Below are 13,749 nucleotides of genomic sequence, written 5' to 3' on the forward strand. Positions count from 1 at the left end.
TAACTCTTAATTCTAAATCAGCCAATGGTAGACAAGTGTTTTCGCTAATTGATAAATATTGCAAGTTGTCTTTGTTGTCAGGCGTTAAACGAAGCAATGCAGAGGGAGATGAGGAGCCTGCAGGAGCGCCTGGATGTGAGTGAGCGTACCGTGGACGGCCTGAAGAATGATTTAAGCACCACGGTCGCCCAAAGAGATCGTGGGCAGGCGGAACTACATCAAGCCCGACTTCAGGCCGCCCAGCTTACCTTGCAACTCGCAGATTCCAGTTTGGCGCTAAGAGAGGGGAGAGCGCAGTGGGCTCAGGAGCGGCAAAGCCTGCAGGGCACCACAAAGGTATACACTGCATGGGCTCATTACTGATCGCTCAAGATAATCTGCACCACACCATAGGCGCAGTTGTGGTTTAAGTGTCATGTCACCCTTGGCAGAAAAACCACGAGAATATGGAAAAACTCAGTGCAGAGATGCAGATAATGGAGGAGAGGCTGCAGGAGGAGAAGATGGATCGAGTGAAGTTGGAAGTAGAGCTTGGAAGAGAAAAGGATTGTAACCGAGTGAGAAAGACCACTAAGTGACCATGTTGCTTGTTGACACCATTAACAAGAACACTCACAGAATTTGTCACCTGTCAAATCGATGAGTGAACAGCTGTATTCTACCATCTGAACCGGCAAAGGGAGGATAATTCCTTCCGCATCTATGAAAAACCCTTCTACATCCACAATTGTAAAACAATTGTCGTAAACGCAAGATATGAAAATATAAATATTCTTTCAAGTAGGGGAGGCTCATTTTCAGCTACTCTCTAAACACAAATACAGTCTCAGACAATAGATAAAAGATATAAAGATGGTAGATTTTCCAAAGAAAACGTCACTCACAGGATTGTCAAATTCTACATAATCACACAGAACAAAACTGGAAAAATGCACTGGCAGTGGTTTACATTTCAAGACCACCATTATTTTTGATGGCATAATCAATATGTATGAACATTTCATGGAAACACATTTAAAATAATACATTAAGAATATATTGTTGATGTATTAAAAGTATGCAATTGAGACATCTGTGAGGGGTAATGAATGTGCAAAGATATCAAATACAGTAGAATTACAGCTATTTCACTTTAAAAAAAATAGTATAAAGCTGAGAACCAAGTCTGACCTGCCCTGTTTTTGTTATGTAGGTCCAGCTAAGTGAAACCCGCAGGGAGCTCCAAGAGCTGAAGACCACCTTGAGGGTTGCCCAAAAGGAGAAGGAGCACCTGCTTTCCGACAAAATAGTAACAAGTCATCCAGTTGCCACAGTTGTTGAATATCCTTAATGCACCGTTTATGTTCTCTTTGTAATCAGCTGATAAGCTCCAGAGGCTACTTAATGGCTTGTATGGATTAACAAATAAATAGTGGTTGTTTTTCCTCTTCTTGAGACTAGTACTCCCATTAAACTGCTACTTCATTCAACTGCAGTCATTATCAGTCTTAAATTTAGTCCAGGTAATAGTTAGTATCACTCTCAGGTTCCAAGTAGCAACATTATTGCTATTAATAAACTATTCAATTATTGAAGTGGGGCGATAACGTACACCAGCATACTGTTCTTGCAAATGTCCCAGTTGTTGGGCATCTTTGGTCCGTTGTTGTCTTTTTAGCCGTTATTGTGCAATATAAAACGTTTATGGTGTGATATAAATCAGTGGTTTTCAGGGCAGTCACTGCTGCTGTTAAAGCGCCTGCACAGATTTGTTGTTACCTATCGCATTGGCCCAACACTCGCACGCCGTCCGCGGCCAATGTCTTTAAAACGAGTGTCCAGTTTATATAAACACTCATCATGTGCCGCAATGGCAGTCAGTCTGTGGCATATCATAAATCTCTCAAATAGAATAATGTTTTACTTATAGTAGTGGTTGTAAAGTGCGTGTTTACATAACAGCAAATGTGGCGTGTGGGCATATTGTGTGTGGTATGTGTGTGTGTGTCCACTTTATGTGGCAGACATATGGGGGTTATGAGAGCGCTCGCTACTGAAGCTGTGATTATAGAAGTCCCAACCCGCCATGTGCAATGATGGCTGTATTTCCCACCACAGGAGTTGATGGACTACATCTGTCAGTTGGAGCAGAAAATGGTAACAGCAGCCAGTGCCAAGTGGAGCGCTTCCTCCGCCGTTCCCACAGGTGAATGAAGCCACATTAATCTGCCCGGCACCCTGCAGATGGGAACAGTAAAAGTGTTAACTTTCATTCAACGACAACACTAAATAGCATTCACAATGGCCTGTGTGTAGCTTGACTTGGGCAGCGTTCTTTGATTGTGTTGTTGTTGTTGTTGTTGTTGTTGTTGTACAGCATGTAGTGACGGCGCCTATTCAGACATGTCAGACGTGTCCAAGGATGACGACCCAGAGGCCTTGCAGTCCCACCGACCGACGAGACCTCTGGGAAACCACAGTCTGTGCGAGCAAGGACCGCCAAGCCCCCTGCCCCTGGAGATGGAAAGGAGCACGGTGGTTATCAGCCAGCCGGCCCCTCTCGCCTTGCCACGGCAGCCTGGAGCCGACACACTGGCACACAGCTCTGATTCAGTGAGACTTGATAGCTGAACTATATGTGACACTGAAAATGCCGTATGCTGCCACACCTGCTTAAACACACTGGTTAAACACGGCCATTGGATCATTTGATAAAGACATCAACCCTCAGGAGCAATTAGACTGCTGCTATATAAGTCAGCTCAATGATGAAACCTATTTTTGTGTGTAGGAGGAAGAACCTGACTTACTTCAGGGTGGTAGAAGGCACGGCTCTGAAGAGGAAATCGCACTTTTGCTTCCTGATCATGCAGACACAGTGCTAAGGTACAAGACACACACCCGCACACACCAGTCTGAACATACAACTGCAAGTATCATATCAATAATGTATTACAGCCAGTGTTGCCTAAATCCGCTCAGTATAAGCGAGGTTGTTGTTTTTCCGAAAATTGCTTGCAAATTTTGTTAGTCACGGGGTGCATTTTTGTGGACTTGTTTTTGCAAGTGTGGTTGCTTATTTTGGGCTTGCTTTTCTTTCTGACAAGAATGCAAAATTACACGTGTGCGGTAGTTTTTTGTTTCTTTTTTGCACAATATTTGCTGATTATCACACCCCCGGTCGACTTGGCAAGCCATCAAATACACACACGTAAATGACATGTGCAACTTTGCCAGAGCCCAGACTGCAGGCAAACGAGTGACGAGACACGGTGAGAATTGGTGGAGAAAGTAAGTGGAGAAATCTTCATAAAAAAATGTAATTTAAAAAATATATATATCCCGCAAAATGTCTCAAGGGTGTTCTGCTGATTTAGTGCGAGATACCTGCTCACAGTTTTAATTCGTCATGTAATAATAATTTTTTTTTAAAACACGGTAAGAGAAAAGGAATGATTTTTATCAAAAAATATTTAAATAAATGTGTGTGTGTGTGCGTATGCTTGTGTGTATAAATATATATAATTTATTTTTATTTTATTTTCTAATCTGTTTTGTTCAGCCGCTCACACAAATCATATTGTTGATGTAAATGCCCATATCTACTCTACAGATTAACTTTTCGAATGATAAATGTGGGACACTTCTTTTGTTGCCTTATTCGTGTTGGATTTTGTTAAATGATTGGATATATTTAGTGTTTGGGGCAGATGAGAAGGGAAAAAAAAGATGATGAAGACGAGGGGGACAAGATAACAACAAATAAATAAATACAGTATGTATATTTTTTTTATATATACACGTGTATATATGTATATATATACACGTACACGTATATATGTATATACGTACATGTGTATGTATGTACATATACAGTATACACATATATGTACAAACCCCGTTTCCATATGAGTTGGGAAATTGTGTTAGATGTAAATATAAATGGAATAGAATGATTTGCAAATCATTTTCAACCCATATTCAGTTGAATATGCTACAAAGACAACATATTTGATGTTCAAACTGATAAACATTTTTTTTTTGCAAATGCTCATTTACTTTAGAATTTGATGCCAGCAACACGTGACAAAGAAGTTGGGAAAGGCTGCAATAAATACTGATAAAGTTGAGGAATGCTCATCAAACACTTATTTGGAACATTCCACAGGTGTGCAGGCTAATTGGGAACAGGTGGGTGCCATGATTGGGTATAAAAGCAGCTTCCATGAAATGCTAAGTAATTCACAAACAAGGATGGGGCGAGGGTCACCACTTTGTAAGCAAATTGTCGAACAGTTTTAGAACAACAATTCTCAACGAGCTATTGCAAGGAATTTAAGGATTTTACCATCCATGGTCCGTAAAATCATCAAAAGGTTCAGAAAATATGGAAAAATCACTGCACGTAAGCGACGAGATTACGGACCTTTGATTCCTCAGGCGGTACTGCATCAAAAACCGACATCAGTGTGTAAAGGATATCACCACAAGGGCTCAATAACACTTCATAAAACCACTGTAAGTGCAAGTTAAAGCTCTACTATGCAAAGCAAAACCCATTTATCAACAACACCCAGAAACGCCGCCGGCTTCGCTGGGCCCGCGCTCATCAAAGATGGACTGATGCAAAGCAGAAAAGTGTTCTGTGGTCCTTAGATTCCACATTTCAAATTATATTTGGAACAAAGGGGAGCAAAGTTCAAAAGCCAGCATCTGTGATGGTATGGGGGTTTATTCGTGCCCAAGGCATGGGTAACTTACACATCTGTGATTTAATGACATTTAATGACTCATATTTGACGGACGCAGCTATGGTATTGTGACAGTCTCAAGCCGTCGTCTTGCGGGTTCCCAGGTCCACCAAGGAAGGACATGGCTTGAGCAGTTTGACTTTGTTTATTCTTCAATAAAACCTCAGTCCAGGTCGCTCTTCCACTCCTTCTCTCCGCTCGCCCGGCGTCTCCTCGCCGCCATCTTGGGCCGGGCTCCAGCGTGCCCTGCCTGTCTGTTGGACCGTCGGCTCCATAGGTATATTAATAAAACATAGCTGCTTACTGTTCTTTTTAGCATACTGGTATTCAATAGCTTGGTCCTTAAATCCTACTGAATAGCTCTTAATCTTCTTCCCTTTGTGCAATTTCAAATTACCGGTATTGAAATCAGCCTCCTCCATTTTGAAAATGATGACAGGGGAAGTTTCACTGACCCGGCGGTAATACTAAGCATGCGCTAATTATCTTGCGAAGCGAGTTTGACCCGGCAGTAATTCAAGGCAGGCGGATACTATATGCCCGGCGGCAATTCAAGGAAATATGGCATTAAGCGGAACTAAATGTGATTTCTGAAAGGGGTACAAATTTTTTCCAAAGCTGGACAACATTATTTCCAAAGTTGGACATAAAACATCATAGCACACAGATCATGAAAAACAAGATTGTCTTTTTTATATTCATTTAGGTGCGCAAAATCTCTTGGATCTGAAAAAAATGTAATGAAAATTACTGCTGTCATTTGATTATTAAAACAAAACATTAAACTTATTATTAAGTCAGCTCGGTGACAGGTGTGCTGCTGGTGTGGCCATATTGTCCATGTCTGATGATTTCACATGTGCTCCACTGAATGCTCAGGGAGTTTTTGCATTGGCTCCCACATGAACAATTAGAGGTAACATTGGTTATAACACTGAGACGCCCACGGAAGGAGGTGCTTTAAGACAAGGCTAGCTAGCTAGCGGATAAAGTTTATCCGCAGTCTGCAGTCTTGCAGCTTCTTCTAAATCACTAAACCTCACCTCCATGGCGAAAAATAAAGTACATTTCTTAGAAGTACCAGTATCACTGGAGGACGAGGAATAGTTAAACATGCTTCAGTACACACTGTATCTCACCGGCGTCAGAATGTAAACAAACGACATTGGTGGATCTACACCTGACATCCATTCTAATGATAACAAACACAGGAGCGTGTCTAGTCAACACTACTATGATTATGTTGATATTTTTTGGCATCACATCTTCTTTCATTTTTTTTATGTTTATAAACTCAGGAATTATGTCCCTGGACACATGAGGACATCTGATATGACCAACGTATGATCCTATAATGACTTTGTATCGGATTGATACCCAAATTTGTGGTATCACCCAAAACTAATGTAAAGCAAGAGAATAATAAGTGATTATTACATTTTATAAGCTGAGCTTAGAAATTGAAGACCTCTATGAAGAAGGAAAATCGAGGACCCAGATTTCCCTCGCCCGGACGCGGGTCACCGGGGCCCCGCTCTGGAGCCAAGCCCGGAGTTGGGGCACGATCCGCCTCCAGTGTGGGGAACGGGTCCTGACTGTTGTTTGTCCTTACGCACCAAACAGTAGTTCAGAGTACCCACCCTTTTTGGGTACACTCTGGTACTGGAAAGTGCTCCCCCGGGTGATTCCCTTGTCCTACTGGGGGACTTCAACGCTCATGTTGGCAACGAAAGTGAAACCTAGAGAGGCGTGATTGGGAAGAATGGCCGCCCGGATCTGAACCCTAGTGGTTTTTTGTTATTAGACTTTAGTGCTCGTCACAGATTGTCCATAACAAACACCATGTTCAAACATAAGGGTGTCCATGTGTGCACTTGGCATCAGGACACCCTAGGCTGCAGTTCCATGATCGACTTTGTAGTTGTGTCATCGGATTTGCGGCCTCATGTTTTGGACACTCGGGTGAAGAGAGGGGCGGAGCTTTCTACCGGTCACCACCTGGTGATGAGTTGGCTGCGATGGTGGGGTAATTATGCCGGACAGACCTGGCAGGCCCAAACGCATTGTGAGGGTTTGTTGGGAACGTCTGGCAGAGTCTCCTCTCAGAGAGAGTTTCAATTCCCACCTCCGGAAGAACTTTGAACATATCACAAGGGAGGTGCTGGACATTGAGTCCGAGTGGACCTTGTTCCGCACCTCTATTGTCGAGGCGGCTGATTGGAGCTGTGGCCGCAAGGTAGTTGGTGCCTGTCGGGGCGGTAATCCAAGAACCCGTTGGTGGACACCAGCGGTGAGGGATGCCGTCAAGCTGAAGAAGGAGTCCTATCGGGTTCTTTTGGCTCATAGGACTCCGGAGGCAATGGACAGGTACCGACAGGCCAAGCGGTGTGCAGCTTCAGCGGTCGCGGAGGCAAAAACTCGGACATCTGAGGAGTTCGGGGAAGCCATGGAAAACGACTTCCGGACGGCTTCGAAGCTTTTCTGGACCACCATCCGCCGCCTCAGGAAGGGGAAGCGGTGCACTGTCGACACCGTGTATGGTGCGGATGGTGTTCTGCTGACCTCGACTGCGGATGTTGTGGATCGGTGGAAGGAATACTTCGAAGACCTCCTCAATCCCACCAACACGTCTTCCTATTAGGAAGCAGTGCCTGGGGAATCTGTGGTGGACTCTCCTATTTTTGGGGCTGAGGTTGCCGAGGTAGTTAAAAAGCTCCTCGGTGGCAAGGCCCCAGGGGTGGATGAGATTCGCCCGTAGTTCCTTAGGGCTCTGGATGCTGTGGGGCTGTCTCGGCTGACAAGACTCTGCAGCATCGCGTGGACATCGGGGGCGGTACCTCTGGATTGGCAGACAGGCGTGGTGGTCCCTCTCTTTAAGAAGGGGGACCTGAGGGTGTGTTCCAACTATTGTGGGATCACACTCCACAGCCTTCCCGGTAAGGTCTATTCAGGTGTACTGGAGAGGAGGCTACGCCGGATAGTCGAACCTCGGATTCAGGAGGAACAGTGTGGTTTTCGTCCTGGTCGTGGAATTGTGGACCAGTTCTATACTCTGGGCAGGGTCCTTGAGGGTGCATGGGAGTTTGCCCAACCAGTCTACATGTGTTTTATGGACTTGGAGAAGGCATTCGACCGTGTCCCCCGGGAAGTCCTGTGGGGAGTGCTCAGAGAGTATGGGGTATTATACTGTCTGATTGTGGCGGTTCGGTCCCTGTACGATCAGTGTCAGAGCTTGGTCCGCATTGCCGGCAGTAAGTCGGATTTGTTTCCAGTGAGGGTTGGACTCCGCCAAGGCTGCCCTTTTTCACCGATTCTGTTAATAACTTTTATGGACAGAATTTCGAGGCGCAGTCAAGGCGTTGAGGGGTTCCGGTTTGGTGGCTGCGGGATTAGGTCTCTGCTTTTTGCAGATGATGTGGTCCTGATGGCTTCATCTGGTCGGGATCTTCAGCTCTCACTGGATCGGTTTGCAGCCGAGTGTAAAGCGAGCGGAATGAGAATCAGCACCACCAAGTCCGAGTCCATGGTTCTCGCCGGGAAAAGGGTGGAGTGCCATTTCCAGGTTGGGGAGGAGACCCTGCCCCAAGTGGAGGAGTTTAAGTACCTCGGAGTCTTATTCATGAGTGAGGGAAGAGTGGATCGTAAGATCGACAGGCGGATCGGTGCGGCGTCTTCAGTAATGCGGACGTTGTATCGATCAGTTGTGGTGAAGAAGGAGCTGAGCTGGAAGGCAAAGCTCTCAATTTACCGGTCGATCTACGTTCCCATTCTCACCTATGGTCATGAGCTTTGGGTCATGACCGAAAGGACAAGATCACGTGTACAAGCGGCCGAAATGAGTTTCCTCCGCCGGTTGGCGGGGCTCTCCCTTAGAGATAGGGTGAGAAGCTTTGTCATCCGGGAGGAGCTCAAAGTAAAGCCAGATGAGGTGGTTCGGGCATCTGGTCAGGATGCCACCCGAACGCCTCCCTAGGGAGGTGTTTAGGGCACGTCCAACCGGTAGGAGGCCACGGGGAAGACTATGTCTCCCGGCTGGCCTGGGAACGCCTCAGGATCCACCGGGAGGAGCTTGACGAAGTGGCTAGGGAGATGGAAGTCTGGGCTTCTCTGCTTAGGCTGCTGCCCCCGCGACCCAACCTCGGATAAGCGGAAGAAGATGGATGGATGGGCCAAATCACTTATATTAGAAACAAATGTAATGATATATATATATATATATATATATATATATATATATATACATACGTATACAGTGAGGTCCACAAGTATTTGCACAACCTGCAATTTTGCAAGTTCTCTTACTTAGAAATTAGGGAGAGGTGTGAAATGTTCATCAACTATGTATTTCCACTGTTTGAGACATAATTTAAAAAGAAAAATCCGGAAATCACATGGTATGATTTTTTTTTTTAATGATTTAGTTTTATGTTACTGGGGTTCATAAGTATTTGCACACATGAGATCATCATTGTCAATATTTAGTGCAGAATGCAATTACAGAGGTCAAAGGTTTTCTTTAGTTCTTCAGCAGGTTTGCACACACGGCAAAAGGGATTTTGGCCCACTCCTCCACACAAATCTTCTCTAGATCTGTCATGTTTCGGGCTGTCGCCGAGCAACACCAAGTTTCAGCTCCCTCCAAAGATTTTCTATTGAATTTAGGTCTGGAGACTGGCTAGACCACTCCAGAACCTAATATGCTTCGTATGGAGCCACTCCTTGGTTATCCTGGCTGTGTGCTTCATGTTGGAAGACCCAGGCACCACCCATCTTCAATGCTCAGACTGAGGGAAGGAGGTTTTTGGCCAAAATCTCACAATACATGGCCCCGTTCATCCTCTCCTTTATACAGTGCAGTCGTCTTGTCCCCTTTGCTGAAAAGCATCCCCAAAGCATGATGCTTCCACCCTAATGCTTCCCTGCAGGAATGGTATTCTTGAGATGATACTCATCCTTCTTTTTCGTCCAAACCCGATGAGTGGAGTTTATACCAAAACGTTCTATTTTGGTCTCATCTGACCACATGACTTTCTCCCATGACTCCTCTGGATCATCCAGATGGCCATAGGCAAACTTCAGACGGGCCTGGATATGAGCTGACTTAAGCAGGGGAACATTCAGTGCGATGCATGATTTTAACCCACTATACTGATTGTATCTTTGAAAACAGTGGTTCCAGCTCTATTCATGTCATTCACCAGCTCCTGCCGTGTAGTTCTGGGCTGATTCCTCACTTTTCCTATCATGAGTGATGCTCCACGAGGAAAGAAGAGATCTTACATGGAGCCCCAGTCCGAGGTAGATTAGCAGTCACGTTTAGCCTCTTCCATTTTCTAACAATTGCTGCAACAGTTGATCTATTCTCACCAAGCTGATTCCTAATTGTCCCATAGCCTTTTCCAGCTTTGTGGAGCTCTACAATTTTGTCTCTGGTCTGTGGAAAAATACATCTATGATGAACATTTCATCTATGATGAACATTTCAGACCTCTCCCTAATTTCTAAGTGGGAGAACTTCAGAATTTCAGGGTGGGCAAATACTTGTGGACCTCACTGCATATATATGCATATGTATGGATGTATATATGCGTATGTACTGTATGTATGTATTAGGGCTGTCAAAGTTGACCTGTTACTATAAATTTCAATAACGGCCCAAACTTTTCTAATGGCCGACTAACGCAAACAGTTCCTTTTTGACCCTTCTGCCATGCCGTAGCGGGGGGAACTTATCTGCAGCTTACTTGCTGCTGAGGAGCCAGAAGCGAGCAGGAATGGACAAAGGAAAGTCTACCTTATGGAAATATCATGTTTAAAGCCATGGGAAGTTGTTCTCCTGACAAGAAACAACTATTTTTGCTATGAAAAGAGACAAAATCCCTGCAGCAAACGCCTGCTGCGCGTGTTGTTCTAAATGTGGGTGGTGCGTCACTTCCGTGTTCAGATTATGGTTAACGTGCAGTAGTAACATAAAATTTAGATTGTTACTGTGACTGGTTTAGTAAGTAAAATGACATAGAAGCTCAACAGAAATGAAAGACGGTCGGCAGGATCTCAAAAGGAGACTTTTTTATCGCAAATAGTCGATCCGACATCAAAACATATCAAGACACTTTCTCAAACTAATCACACACTTTTCCGACTTCAAAATAAAAGTGCTACGTTTAAGGGTTCTCCTTAATGTACGGGGTTCATATTAGCCGCCACACCTAACAAAATAAAGCAATATAGTATCGTCCAGAAGAAAACAAAGTCTGACGCTCTTTTTAGCTTGTACAATGTATGGCCAATTTTATGCCAACATCAGGCCCAATTCCAGCAAGTATTTCCTCTGTGCACAAACGTCTGCCTCCGTGTTTCACTCCTATAGACACACAACACTTGGTCATTCTCCGCCGACAAACTGTGTTCAAAGACCATGGGAAAATGAACTCCATACTAACATACACAGTAAGACCAGATACGCACAGGGTTGTTTGGAGTGGAGGCTGTGTGTCCGCGCTGTGGACATACTTTAATATATTTGAGATTTTTCTGGCTTGCTGAAATATTGTGTAAATCCTTTTTCAACACTTGTCATTCCTCAATTACAGAATGATTAGCAGGCTCAATATAATATTTTATTAATAAAGAAGGTTAAAACATTGTCATGCAGCAATATTAAGCCACCTCCTCTGAAAATTATATGTCCAAGGTACACTTATTAATGAAGAAAAATAATACCTATCTGCGATTAATTTTGAGTTAACTATGAACAAAATGCGATTAACGTGACTAAATGTTTTAATCGTTTTGACAGCCCGAGAATGTATATATGCATGTATATGTACAAACCTTGTTTCCATGAGTTGGGAAATTGTGTTAGAGATAAATAAAAACAGAATACAATGATTTGCAAATCCTTATCAACCCATATTCAATTGAATGCAATACGAAGGCAAGATATATAATGTTCAAACTCCTAAACTTTTTTTTTTTTTTGCAAATAATAATTGACTTGGAATTTCATGGCTGCAACACGTGCCAAAGTAGTTGGGAAAGGGCATGTTCACCACTGTGTTACATCACCTTTTCTTTTAACAGCACTCAATAAACGTTTAGGAACTGAGGAAACTAATTGTTGAAGCTTTGAAAGTGGAATTCTTTACCATTCTTGTTTTATGTCAAGCTTCAGTCGTTCCAACAGTCCGGGCGGGGTCTCCGCTGTCGTATTTACCATTCATAATGCGCCACACATTTTCGAGGGGAGTGCAGGCGGGCCAGGAAAGTACACACACTTTTGTTTAGGAAGCCACGCTGTTGTAACACGTGCTGATTGTGGCTTGGCATTGTCCTGCTGAAATAAGACGGCGCTTAGATTGCAGCATATGTTGTTCCAAATCTTGTATGTACCTTTGAGCATTAATGGTGCCTTCACAGATGTGTAAGTTACCCATGCCTTGGGCACTAATGCTCCCCCATATCATCACAGATGCTGGCTTTTGAACTTTGCGTCGATAACAGTCTGGATGGTTCGCTTCCCCTTTGGTCCGGATGACACAATGTCGAAGTTTTCCAAAAACAATCTGAAATGTGGACTCGTCAGACCACAGAACACTTTTCCACTTTGCATCAGTCCATCTTAGATGATCTCGGGCCCAGAGAAGCCGGTGGCGTTTCTGGATGCTGTTGATAAATGGCTTTCGCTTTGCATAGTAGAGCTTTAACTTGCACTTACAGATGGAGCGACAAACTGTATTTAGTGAGAGTAGTTTTCTGAAGTGTTCCTGAGCCTATTTAGTGATATCCTTTAGAGATTGATGTCGGTTTTTCATACAGTGCCGTCTGAGGGATCGAAGGTCACGGTCATTCAATGTAGGCTTCCGGCCATGCCGCTTACGTGGAGTGATTTCTCCAAATTGTCTGAAACTTTTGATTATATTATGGACCGTAGATGTTGATATGCATTAATTTCTTGCAATTGCACTTTGAGAAACGTTGTTCTTAAACTGTTTGACCTTATGCACACGCAGTTGTGCACAAAGGGGTGTCCCTCGCCCCATCCTTTCTTGTGAAAGACTGAGCATTTTTTGGGAAGCTGTTTTTATACCCAATCATGGCACCCACCTGTTCCCAAATAGCCTGCACACCTGTGGGATGTACCAAATAAGTGTTTGATGAGCATTCCACAACTTTATCAGTATTTATTGCCACCTTTCCCAACTTCTTTGTCTCGTGTTGCTGGCATCAAATTCTAAAGTTAAGGGATTATTTGCAAAAAAAATGTTTATCAGTTTGAACATCAAATATGTTGTCTTTGTAGCATATTCAACTGAATATGGGTGGAAAATGATTTGCAAATCATTGTATTCCGTTTGTATTTACATCTAACACAATTTCCCAACTCATATGGAAACGGGGTTTGTAAAAAACAATTACCAAAATGACATCATAGTCGAAATCAAGATAATATAACTACAAACTTAACCAATGTGAACATACTAGATTTAAGTATGAAATAAAATAGAAAACACAACAAATGTAGAAACACACATTTTTACAATGGATTCATGGCGCGCGCATCGTACCAATAGCAAGCGGTGCATGGAATTCCAACTACAAAGATGACGGTCATTTTGACTTTAGTTTTTGCATCCTACCATTTCATTATTTTATCAGTTAGTAGAACAACTGTGTTTTTATTACTGTGGAATTGATAGGTGCCGTCGGAAATTCAACTATTTGTTTTATTTATATATATAATAAAATAAATATACAGTGGGGCAAAAAAGTATTTAGTCAGCCACCGATTGTGCAAGTTCTCCCACTTAAAATGGTGACAGAGGTCTGTAATTTTCATCTTAAGTACACTTCAGCTGTGAGAGACAGAATGTGAAAAAAAATCCAAGAATTCACATTGTAGGAATTTTAAAGAATTTATTTGTAAATTATGGTGGAAAATAAGTATTTGGTCACTTCAAACAAGGAAGATCTCTGGCTCTCACAGCCCTGTAACTTCTTCTTTAAGAAGCTCTTCTGT

At 43.3% G+C, this 13,749-nt stretch overlaps 1 protein-coding gene across 3 annotated transcripts in view; it reads left to right on the plus strand.

Moving 5' to 3' along the window:
- Positions 1–13,749, plus strand: part of calcoco1a (calcium binding and coiled-coil domain 1a) — a 52,591-nt gene that overhangs the window by 22,067 nt on the left and 16,775 nt on the right. For 2 of the 3 annotated variants that reach the window (XM_061903314.1, XM_061903313.1), the window contains exons 9-14: positions 82–336; positions 432–557; positions 1,193–1,288; positions 2,098–2,185; positions 2,357–2,592; positions 2,771–2,865. In XM_061903314.1, coding sequence (XP_061759298.1) covers positions 82–336; positions 432–557; positions 1,193–1,288; positions 2,098–2,185; positions 2,357–2,592; positions 2,771–2,865 — 896 coding nt within the window. The remainder of the gene's footprint in view (positions 1–81; positions 337–431; positions 558–1,192; positions 1,289–2,097; positions 2,186–2,356; positions 2,593–2,770; positions 2,866–13,749) is intronic. The other variant, XM_061903315.1, reaches the window with a different exon arrangement.

Source organism: Nerophis ophidion, linkage group LG06, assembly GCF_033978795.1.
Source record: "Nerophis ophidion isolate RoL-2023_Sa linkage group LG06, RoL_Noph_v1.0, whole genome shotgun sequence".
NCBI lineage: Eukaryota > Metazoa > Chordata > Actinopteri > Syngnathiformes > Syngnathidae > Nerophis > Nerophis ophidion.